Below are 12206 nucleotides of genomic sequence, written 5' to 3'. Positions count from 1 at the left end.
AATGTTTTTAATTATTCTTGTTGGTAAAGTCAAAACCAACTTTGTAGCTGATGAAGAATCAGTATCTATATCTACTCAGGGTTGCAAGAATTAATACTTATGATCACAGTAGGCTTGAAATGTGTTGAGCAGGAAATAGGTAAATTTTAAAAGGTCTTATGAATTGTAGGCAAAACGGTAACTGTTAACTTGAACACTTAAGTTGTGGTGAATATAAGCAACTCAATGTATAAGCCAAATTTAGAAAAGATATCCTCCGTGTAATTACACAGCTGTGCCAAACAGAACCTTTCCACTTCATACTGCAGACACATGTCATTTTTCTCCCAGATTTCCACTCTGAAAGATAATTCTCGTATTCCTTGTTGCAGCCTCTGGAGAGGACAGCTCCGTACGTGCCGTGTGGGCTTTGCTGCTAACATGGCCAGAGCCTCCTGAAGCCAAGACTAGAAAAGCTGTAGCTCACAGTGCTATTTAGGCCAGCCACTGATGTGTCATGCATTAAAACACACTGCGCTCCATGATTTAGGCACTGCTTTGACTGAAGGCTTCTTAGCGGTGAAGAAATTAATTCCTGCTTCAAATGCTGTATTCAGACTCACAGCTCAGACAATTTTGATGCCTTAGATATCTGAAAACGGATCAGAGTTCACAAACTGGAGGGGTCAAATCTTTATAGGTCTAGAAAACTCTTAGGGATAGGCCAGTGTGTTTGAATCTGCCACTGAAAATGGGAGGTCAGATGGAGCCAGTTATGATCGTGAGTATTGCTGGGCCAAGGATTTCTGAAGAAAAGATGGGAGTACACAAACAGACCAGTTTACATGGCCTCTGAATTAAAGCAATGTGCAGTTACTGTCTGCTGCTCTTAAATTCACAAAAACAACTACGTGCGGGCACGATTCATAAATAATTTAGGACCCAAGGCTGATATTCGCCTTTCGGTTTGAAGTTCAGGTAATTGCAGTGTGGTTCTCACAGGCTTTCAGGAGACAGAATCAATATAGTCCACAACAACCAGCTTCCCAGGAAACAAAATAGGGAACACAATGTTTTGAATCAAGACTAACTCTTATGATCTGTAGCTGTGCAGAAAGTCCAAGGATTGTTTTATAATGTAGCATCTGAAATATTTAATGGAAGGGATAGGCTACAAGAAGTGTAGCCTATTAAATGTCATCTAAGTGATGACAGATAGGCAAGAGGTTAAGTACACGTAGGTATATCGCTAACATACTGGAGAGCCGAACGGCTTAAGTATTGCTGTTAGAGTGAATGAGGACACAAAAGAACAGCATACTTAGCAGGGAAAGTGAAAGAAAGGAGTGTAACTGAGGTGAGCTAGAGGTCAGAATCAAACCATGCAACCAGACATGGAGGCTTGTTCAAGGTAGTCAAGAAAATAATGGCCACCACCACTGTAAAGGAAATTAAAATGCAGACAAAAAAGACTGTTAACCAGCTAAGTCTAGAGAAGAAGAGGATATCAGCCAGAGAATTGTAAGTTATAAATCATCTTTCTAAATAAAAAGTAGTGCTGAAAACTGAAAGACAGGCACTTGATTGCAGAGCAAGTGAAAAATGAGAATGCTATGTGGGCTTTACTAGGCAAAGCAAAATAGCCGTTTCTTAAGAATACTATACTACCAGCGAGTGAAACTACTGAGGTGTTGCAAAATGACCAGAAAACATACCAAGCTCCAAAATCAACAGCCAGCTTTTTACATAAAGTACAGAAAGAAACCAGGGGGCTACCTTTTACTTTTATGCCAACAAAAGTTGCCCTGGGGAGAAGTTTTGCAGAGCTGACTTACTATATTGTCAAATTTCTGCCTATAGCATTTTGATTTTTTTTTAAAAAGACTATATTTGATAACTTTAATCTATTCACAAGTTATTTCTTTATAAAGTCTTTATAAGAATTACCTTTGCCCTCCATTTATAAGAGAACAAAGTGCACGTGCTGGAGTCACATTATTAACCATAGCCTTCAGTGCTTTGTCTACCTCTTCCCTTATAAATGTGTTGGATTCACCAGCTTTGTGCAAAAGGACTTTTACTGTATTATCTAGTTCTTGATCCATGCTCTTTTTCAGGTAGGTGAACAAATCCCCTAAACAGACCACAGCAGCTCGAGAAACACCTGAGCGTAAATTCTTGACCTGCACACAGGAAAAACCCAAACAAACAATGAATAATGTTTATAAAATATACTTTAAAATAAGTAAAGCTTAACGTTTCCCTTTGTAACTTTCAAGTGACATTAAAAGCAACTGAGAAATACATTTCTAACTTGATTCACAATGTGTGAGAATTAAAGTACATACACATGAAAAATGTTATAAAGTTACAATCTAAATGTTTTCAGTCTCTTAGCAAATCAGTTCAAGTGGTGTATCTGAAGCATGAGCTGCTTTGCTGAATGACAAACTCATCCTTTTGAGACTGTCCAACAGAGGAAAACTAACCCCGGATGAACATACCGTTTCACTTCAGTGTATCGGAGAGCTATAAAATACAGAAACACACGTACAGTCAGTGAAATATTCTGATAGTAAAATTTAACCTCTTGAGCCACAGCCAAACTTGTTTCATGTAGCTTTGCAGTCAGAATAGCCGCGTGGTAGGCAGACAAACATCTAACAAAGTTCAGACCTTCAATTTTCTTCTCCCTATGTGAAAAAAAAAAATTAATTCAAAACATTTGCAAATTTTCATAAAAATATTAAAACATGGAATTCTAAGAAACCAAAGAGCAAACAAATTAGATTGTAAAATAAAGCAATGACATATAACGTAGGAAGTTCTTTCAAAGCGAGTCTTTCTTTTAATGTGGTGGTAGGACTGTTTCAGCGTACCCGTCTCTCAATTCCGTCCTACAGCTTGCACTAGTGGCAAGTAAAGGATTACTTTCCTTCCCCAAGTTGAAAAGGCAGCAGCGTCGTACCCCATCTCGCCAGTCAGGGCACAGCGAAGCCCTGTATCCCACAGAGAGTGACAAGAAGGTATTGGTGGGGGCCCTCGCCAGCACAGTGCTTACACTCAGACATCTCCGTGTCTCTGAAAGCCTAGCTGGTAAGCCTCGATTTACAAGTTACAGTTTAGTCTAGATTTGGACTGAAAAAACTTTTTTCTTTTTTCTCATGTATCACTTGCAATCCTTCTCGCTATTTTTGATGTTATGTCCATTTTGCTATTTTTTTTAAAGTAAGTTATCAAAATAAACGCCTTCTGCATTAGATTCAGGTTGCAGACAGATGTTCACACCTACCAGTCATCATCAGCTAGAAGTGTCAAGGCTTCTGTCAGTGCCGTTTCTGGTTTTGCAAAGGGCTGCAGTTCTGAGGGGTCCATTATTTCTGGGCTGTGAGTGACTGATGGGGTCCGGTCCTTACAGCGTCCTCGTGCCCCAAGAGACATTTCATCTACAAAGTCACAAAGCATAACAAATAATTAGCATAATCTGAAGAAAGCAAGTCATTCAAAGGAAGGAAATACCAAGGGTGTGAGGTATGTACAGACTGCTGCTACGAAGGGACCAGGCTTTCAAAAAGACCACCTTCCCAGGTACATCCTCGATCATCCCGCATTTCATTTATGCGAATGATTTTTTTTTTTTTGCAAACAGCTACCACTTTAAAAAGTCACAAACACAAATGTAGTGGGGTTTTTTAATGTAAAAAGGGATGCATAATGGGCTAAAGAACATTGAGGTAAGACACGATATAGTAAAGCTTAAAGAGCCACTTGAGAAATTCTGAAGACCTTTGACCATCATCAGCGTGAGCTTCTATTCTGAAAAGATTTCTACTGCGTATTTTAAAGGCATCTCAGTGAAAAAATGTACCCAGACATGTTTTTCTTGGAGACAGAAGGGAGTCAATTTGCCATTAATACATTACATCATTTAAGCTGCTGAGCAAATAGAAAACTCTCATGTTTCAAACATCTTCCTAAGAAATTACAGATGAAAAATGTTTCAAGGCAGCAAAGAGGAATTCTAATCCCCTTCACCGCCACCCCCAAAGCGCCAATCTTCCAGAGCACCTCGGGACTGTCTATTGTACACAGTAATCATATTAAACCTGACTGTGTTTTGGAACTGTGCCACTCCACATATCCAAATATTCTAACAGTCTTTAGCCTACTGTAACAACTTACCAGAATCTAGCAAGGCTGAACATTTTGTCTTCTTCAAACTGCATGTTCTTCTTAGCGACGGATTCAAGGCAACGTTTTCTAATGACAAAGATACATTTCTCGACGACGTTAATATATCTCCACAGAGATTTAACTCTAGAAAATAGAAGGAAATGTCCAAACTACAACAACAACAAATCAGAAAAAAGGAAAAAACTAGTATTTTCAGCCCTAATTTGTCTTTTGAATTTTTTCTTAACTACAGTCTTTCAAATATTTCCCATAAGCACTTCGCTCTCCACCATTTGCATTATAAGACTGACAACAAATGACTGAAGAGTAAACTGCAGTGTAAAATTAGTTCTAGTAATACCTTATATCACACTAAACAGTCATGATTTTTGGTAATTATCACAGAATTTTAATTTCCATTCCAGCAGCACTTAGCAGTATATTATTCATTTAAGACAAACACTAATCCTCACTTTCTGTTGTCATTTTCTCTGGTTCATTCAGTTTAAGTCTTTCCCAACGATTTTCTTCCTTTTCTTCGAGGTCTTTGACTCCCTGATGTTCTTCCTGACTGTCGTCTTTTTCATCTTTTCTCTTCCGCCTCATCTTTTCCTGGGCAGATTTTGACAAAGCAACTTTTATTTGCAAAAAATTAATGCACCCATTATGATATGCACTGTAATATAATGCACAAGTTACCCAATAACTTATTACCCAGTTCTTGATATTGTCTAAGGTAAACATGGCAAAGTACTATTTTCACCATTATTCTACAGAGCAAAAGGAAATTCTTCACAGAAACGTTAAATACAACCCTGAAAAGAGCTGAATGTGTGCTTTCTGCATGATAAGTAGTCCTACTGGCAAAAAGAAGCAACATTCCAGGTTTAAACATTTAAGGGAAATAACCACTTACTCTAAAATATCTGAATAGTTAGAGAACCAAGGTCTACAAGAAAAGGTCTTCTTGGCAGCATTGTGTAGTTTCCTAGAATTTTAACTAACAAATACACGGGCTGGGCTAACTCACTCACATTTAAGCACACAGGGGTTTATTTTAAACAGTGGTCTTTAAAAGTGTGATCGGACCCTACTCCCCTTTATGTTTTAAGATGCTTACAGTTCCTCATGAAAACTTAGTAATGTTTAATACATTCCTCCATTTAGACCCTTGAATTTGATCCCCCCAAGTATTCATATCTTCGGTAGAAATCAGAAAATTAAGACAGTTTATCATTAATTTAAAGTTTTAGTCATCATAAAATGTTATTTTAAATGCTTTCAGAAAGACTTGTGATTTTAATTTCAAATTTTTAAAAATCTGTACCACTACTTCATTCTGATAAATCTTGCTCCATGTTACAACAGATGTAAGTAGTATTTAACAAAGCAGCACCGCTCCTCATGAAACCACATTATGGGACAGACATTCAGACAGTGGTTTTTAAAAGCACTTATGAATGGAGCTAGATTAACACATCCATCCAGAAAACAAGACATGATCAAACCCAGCCAGTTCCTCCCTCCACATTTCTGTGAGCTGTGGGAGTCGGAGACGAGGACATTTTCCAGCTCCACTCCCTCCTGCAGCCCTTCTCCCAGAGACTCTGAGTTCGGTGGGAAGCTCCTGACACAGCAATGGGCCATTATAAAATATCCAGGTGGAATCAAAAAGAAAGGGCAGGGAGAAGCAGCTTGATGGCTATAGGCTATTTTAATCAAACTCCTGTTCACCATAACATAGAGACTGCAAAACTGTATCGAGCTGTATTCATACATATAAAAACAGGAAGCAAGACAATAAAAAAGTTCTGAAATTCTACCTCTTTTTCATTTTCAACAAGGAAATGAGAAGCACTGTTCTGCTGGATGCTTCTCCCACAGATCCCTGACGATGGCTCAGTCTCCGCTTTGACAGCTTGGCCATCTCCATTCGCGACACGCGGTCCGGACTGGCTGTATGTTCGGGCAGGAGGGCTTCCGAAAACACCTGAAAGGCATACGGTGGTGTGCCCTCACCAAAATAACCATTTCATTCAGCAGAACCTAGCTGGAACTAGAACTAAGGAAAACCAAACGTAATTCAAGAAGATAAAAACATTGCTACTGTCCTATCAGCGCCAATTTCCACCCAAAGGTGCTCTTACCTTGCTCCACCGAGTCGGACGGATGCACGTACGGGTGTGCACACTGGGCTAGAACCAAGGCCTAACCTTCATACTTTGCTGCCGTTCTTTGGTGTCGGAACGGAACAGCATACCCAGTAACTGGAAAGCTTTCAAGCATAATTCTTTTTATTCCCGTTTAAACTGGAGATTGTTCACAATCTAAAATGTTGCACAGAGTGTATTTTTTCTTTTCCCACTCCATAAAGGTACCTTCCCCCTCATTTTAATAACATGATGAGATATAGGAGATAATTTTGGTTTTGTAATACCTTTACCAACAATTACAACTGCATCTTCAGACAGGACACTTGGTGAAATGAAATCTAGATTGTTCATCTGTGGAAAACTGGACGTTGACTCTGCAAGACCTTAAAAAAAAAAATCACACAATGTAAATCACACAGTTTACGCTTTGGTACGTGTTTTATTCTTCTAAAATGTATCATACACTGACATCTGAATTTATCACTTTCATGAATCAGTCTATTTTCAAGTTACTGAAGTTAACAGGATTTACCAAATACTGATATCCTCAAAATCACAGAAAGTATATAGCAAACAAAATTTCAGCCAAAAGATCATAAAGAAAACTAATGTTTGTAAGAGGATTTTTAAATCAACTGAATCTACTGAAAAAAACAGAAGTTTCTAACTCACTTAGTGGAAGCATAGTGCTGTTTCTTACATAATTCAGCACAACTGAATCTAAACAGAATTTGCTAAAATATTTTTTCTTAATGCTGTTTCCCATATAAATGATCAGTTCCTCAAATTCTTCACTGAAGTGGATGACATATCTTATGTACTTCTATATTGGCTACACTAGTCGCAGCTAAAAATGGTAGTTTGTGACAAAAGAAGGGCACCATTTGCTTTTGCTATTTTAATCTGAATAATCTGAAATTTCTAAACAGAAAAGATGATTTGGGAAAGCCTGATTACCTACAAGAAAGTGCATAAATGAAGTCAGCGGAGTAGTGAGCCACCTCAGCCGAGCAACGCGCCGGGCGCGGCAGCGCTGGCACACCCGCAGCTGCGGAAAGCCTGCGGCAGCGGCGAGCAGCAGCAGCGGCGCCCAGCCCTGCCGCAGCCCTCCACCAGGCGGGCTGGCACCCCAACAGCCCTGTTACGCCTTCTGCCCTCACCTCCACCTTCGGTTTGCCGAAAATAATCACAGGCGAGAGTATGACAGATGCCTCTCTACTTCACAAATTACCTGATTGCATGGTTTTCATTTTGGAACTCTCCTTTTTATGCTTTACAAGAAAAAAAGATCAAGTGAAAAGGTTTCTCTTGCAAGTGTTACTTTGTCCTCCCACAAACCCAATCATTGGCTTCTGAATGTTCCCAGTTTTAACATTCAAGAACTGCCAAAATTGGTCTTTGGGGATTTTCCTGAACATCATCTTGAGGCTTCATCAGCAATTCTCTCTTAGACCGCAGCTGAACGTGCATTAAATACCGGATCCTCTTCAGGACCCACCCCCCGGTCAGGACCTCCTGCCCTAAGCTCAGTCCTAGCCCGGAAAACTTACAAGCTTCCATTTCACAGGCGTCACAGGATAAGCAAGTGTTAACAAAAAAAAGAAGGATTTACAAATCTGATTATAAACTTTACTTCCATTGCTCAGCTTTAAATGTTTCACAAAAAATAGTACTCCACCATTTCTATAAAACCTTGAGAACAGACAAAACTGTCTATAACAACAGATGGAGAAAACAAAAAATCTTATTGGGACAAAGATCTTCACTATTCAATCTCTATTAACATGTGGAATACTGCTATTTAATTTTGTATTTGTCACTAAAACATGGTTACTTGATACCTATTTTAGGAACTATGAGGGAGATCTGAACAAGAGACGGTGAAACCATATGCTCCTTAAACTGACTTCTGCATTTTACTTTTGATGTTAAAAAAGAAAAAGTTGCTGCTCTATTCTAACAAGCTTAGAGTTGGAAAACACATCTATATGGTACACACAATGACTCTGATGTAGGGAACAGGGGCTCCTAGGATGCATTAAAATGACACAGTTAAAACTGAAATGTAAAATGTAATGGTTTAAGTTCCTTAATTTTACCAGTGAACAACAGAGTAATTTAAAACCAAACTTGTAAAGCTGTTCATTTATTCAGACCAAGATATAGATAACAATTTGGTCCTTTTTTCATGCCATGTACTATCGCTTGACTTTTAATTTTAATTTAATTGGCAGTCTAATTTCAGTTCATGTCAGAAAAAAACCCAACTTGTTAGTATAAGTATAAAGACTAGAAGAGAGGGAACCACGCTAAACACCTTGCAATGTGTTTTCTGTAGAACCTGTTTTACAAAAGGCTCTACATAGCCTCGGTTTTTGCTATAAATGAGAGGTCAGTTGAACAGCAATGTAGCAAACTCACAAACCTTTTGAATTCTTAAAATTTCTTTGGTGTTCCATATTTTGACTTTTAAAATTAGCACATGGCACTTCTCCTTGCATCTTGTCCTCATAAGCTCCAGATCCGTTGCCACAGTTTAAATGCTGGCCAACTACGCTAGCGTCAGAAGTCCCCTTATCATCAAATGCTAGCCATGCAAAAGGAAAAAAAGTCAAATATTAAAAACAAATTAGAAGTAGTTTTTCCTATGTACTACAGGATTCTCATACAGTTACATTTTCAGAGACCCTCAGACTGGTTTTATGCACACAGTATGAGCATTTTTGCCTACAGAAATCTGAGCATTTCAACAAAGATGCTCAGGCTCTATTCATTTTTCACACGCGAAGCCTTTCTTCTACAGATAAACCTAGGTTGAAAATCTAACTCAGAGCTTGAAAAATTATTTTTTAGTTTAAAGTCTTTCAAATATGAACAACTGAATACTAAGTGATTCAGCATTAAAAGCCAAATTAAGTCATAAGTCAACTAAGTGAAAATAGTTAAAACACAAGAAATCTTTCCAACTACGTACCCTAGAAGTCATAAAACACATTTTTATGTTACAATTATAGACAACAGAAACTGAGCATTTTTATGCCTGCAAAATGTTCTCAATACATCTTAGTTTTGGTTAAAAAAAAAAAAAAGAGTAAAAAACAAAAACCCCAAAAACAACACTAATTACTTCAGGAAGCCTTTAAAGGATCATTTCTGCTTTTCCAAATACCCCTAGAATTAAAATACGTAGAAAGACAGAGGTGTTTTCACATACGTGCTTTTACTACATATTGCAGGAACCCCGTGGAACTAACCCCTCGTTCAGCCGAAGGGACCGACAGGCACGGCCCAGGTGCCAGCCCACCTAACTCCAGCCATCCCAGCAGCCGGAGCGACCCCGGCGTCCGCCCCGTGCGCTGCGGGGGTACCAGGCAGCGGCTCGGCTTCCCGCCACCGGGACGGCACGGGCGCATCCCCTACCGCCCGCCGGCGCCCATCGGCCTGAAGCCTGCACTGGCGGCCGTCACTGGCAACCCAACCATGCCCGCGGGAGATCAAGAGCCGTACTGAAATCCCTAAAAAGGTTCCTTGGGTTCTCTTCTTCAGCTGAGAACTCGGATCAGAGCAGGCTGCTTTGGTCTGCTAGGGAATGGAAACCAAAGGGAACGTTTTGCTGCGGGATTCTGGAGCTGGTGAAGCTCCTCCAGCGAGGAACGCTATGGACGGTGCCCTGATGGGGGCCGGCGTCAGCTGCTCTCGAACGCTACTACACGGCCAGATCCCCTGAAGGTCCAAGAACTCCTTGACCATGAATTTCTGCACTGTCCCAATGAAGTCTAGCTGTTACAGCGTTTCATATATCAACATTACGACCTCACACGTCAGGACTGATTGATTAATTGCTGTACTGGGTACAACAGCCCCCTCTGGCCTCTGGAACTGTCAGGACCCAGGGGAAAGATCAGCTACAGGCGTGCCAGCAGGCAGACAGGTTTTCAAGGTGTCAACTATGACAAGCTGCACTAACTTACATGTTGCAGAAAGAACTTGGGAAGTAAGGAATGCCTGAGAGCTGCCATTCTATTATAACAAAGCCAAGAGAAGCTGATAAAATTCATCTTAGCGAAACAGCTGAAGCAATCTGAGCTGAATTAGCAAGTTAATGATAGGTAAGGGACAAATAAATTTCCAAAACAGAAAAGAACAAAAGTGTTAAACTCTTTAAAAAAAAGAAAAAGGCTGAAGAAGGAGCCAGAGAACAACTGGCCCGTGTGCCGGGCAGCTCAGCTCCCAGGGCTGTACCAGGGCAAACAGCGCATTTGGAAGCACCCGCCAGAAAACAGCACGATCAGAGCAGCCTGGTCTCCTCGTACGACACAGCAACAGACTCGTGGGCAGGAGAGAAGCGAGAGATGCCATGTGTCATCCCAGGCATATGTACGCCCAGCAGTTACCAAAAGCTTCGTTCTCCAAACGGAGGGCTGTATCGGGCAGGTTCTGCCACAGCCTGTTCAGGAGCCGGCACGATCCATTATTTTGCCCGAACAGCCGGATAACGAGGCAGCATGCTGAATTCAAATAAAGGTGAGCAAATGGGAAGCACGCACGCATGCTTGAGGACAGGGTCCGAATTCAAGGAGGTCACCATAAAGTAGAAGAATGATCCAAGAAGAACAAGACCAGGTAGGACAGGACTGATCTTGCCTGTTTTACAACAACGCAACCATAACTATCCTTTCAGCTGTAAGTGCACAAGGGGTTTTGTACAGGTACCGCATTTCAAGATAGGGGCAGATCTGTTGAAAACAGCCCAGATGACAGCAGTTAAAAAGTCCATAAAGTTGGACCTATGAAGGAAAGCTAGAAAAAACAGGAGTTAGTCTAAAGGACACAAAACGAAAGAGGGAAAGAAAAATACAAAAAAAGATAGCTGCTTGGAAGAAGAAAATACTCCAGTCTTCGAAATAAAATAAAAATGTAATGAGATAAGTTACAGCAAGGGGGATTTACATTCAGTGTTAGAAAAAAACTTTCATCTGATGAGACCAGTTAAATACCAAACTGCTTTTTACAAGCTCTCCAAGTTCCAGTGTAAAAATCCAGAGCTTTTTGGGATTCGACTTGTGTGATGGGCCACGTCAGCCCGGTCAGCAGTGAGAGCAAAGGACTTCTCTTCACCAGTTAGCTGCACCCGTATGCCATTGGCCTTATCAGTAGCAGGCTGTCAGCTCTTCGCAGGAGGCCCGGGGCTGTGCATTCCGGTTGAATACATGTGCTGCTCCTTATTGTACACCGAAGGTCAACTTCTCACAGAAGGTCTTTTCATATAACGAACGCCAAATCACTAACCACAACGTGTATTACTATGTACGTGCAGAATTCGCTTTCTGACTTAGGCTGTTACTTGACAAACCTATTTGCTAATTTATCCTGAGAAAAGTGGCCTTAGCTAAAATGAGGAGCAACAGCTCCAACTTCTGAAAAAAGATCATAAGTCTCAGTAGCAACTACTGTTTTTTTAATGTGATGGCTTTGCAAATTCAGGCCTGTAAGATGCCCTCCATTCTTAACTGAACTAAGTTTTGTAAACTTTTTGGAAAAAATACATAGCTGCTGAGGCTGCAAAAGGATGCAACAGAGCAGTCTTTGGGAAGAGAGGTCAGATAAGACTTCTGTGGACAGGGCTCCCTCAGTTCCCTTCCTCCATCCAGCTGAATCAAAATTGATTAAACATAAATAATCATAAACAATGGGTTTCTGCCCATTACAGAAACCTGCAGTTACCTGTACTACACTGTAAGCGTAACAGAGAACAGCACCACTTAACCTCCGTTTCCTACCAGGCAATTAACTGCTTGCAACATTTTGACCCTTCCTACTCTTACCCAGCTGGTGCCCAACGAATTTTCACACAACACTGCACTGAATTTGAAGTGCACATACTCACAGGTGGCACTTGCA

At 40.4% G+C, this 12206-nt stretch overlaps 1 protein-coding gene across 1 annotated transcript in view; it reads right to left on the bottom strand.

Moving 5' to 3' along the window:
- TOGARAM1 (TOG array regulator of axonemal microtubules 1) overlaps positions 1-12206 on the bottom strand; it is a gene marked incomplete at its 5' end in the record, with an annotated part of 46423 nt that overhangs the window by 8711 nt on the left and 25506 nt on the right. Inside the window, 8 exons of the mRNA XM_082318838.1 lie at positions 1927-2162; positions 2534-2672; positions 3272-3425; positions 4162-4296; positions 4626-4764; positions 5976-6142; positions 6590-6688; positions 8731-8892. Of these exons, the coding sequence (XP_082174964.1) occupies positions 1927-2162; positions 2534-2672; positions 3272-3425; positions 4162-4296; positions 4626-4764; positions 5976-6142; positions 6590-6688; positions 8731-8892 (1231 nt within the window). The remainder of the gene's footprint in view (positions 1-1926; positions 2163-2533; positions 2673-3271; positions 3426-4161; positions 4297-4625; positions 4765-5975; positions 6143-6589; positions 6689-8730; positions 8893-12206) is intronic.

Source organism: Platalea leucorodia, assembly GCF_965183815.1.
Source record: "Platalea leucorodia genome assembly, chromosome: 7".
Lineage (NCBI taxonomy): Eukaryota > Metazoa > Chordata > Aves > Pelecaniformes > Threskiornithidae > Platalea > Platalea leucorodia.
The sequence above is the reverse complement of the archived record's forward strand: the minus strand, read 5'-3'. Positions and strand labels throughout refer to the sequence as shown.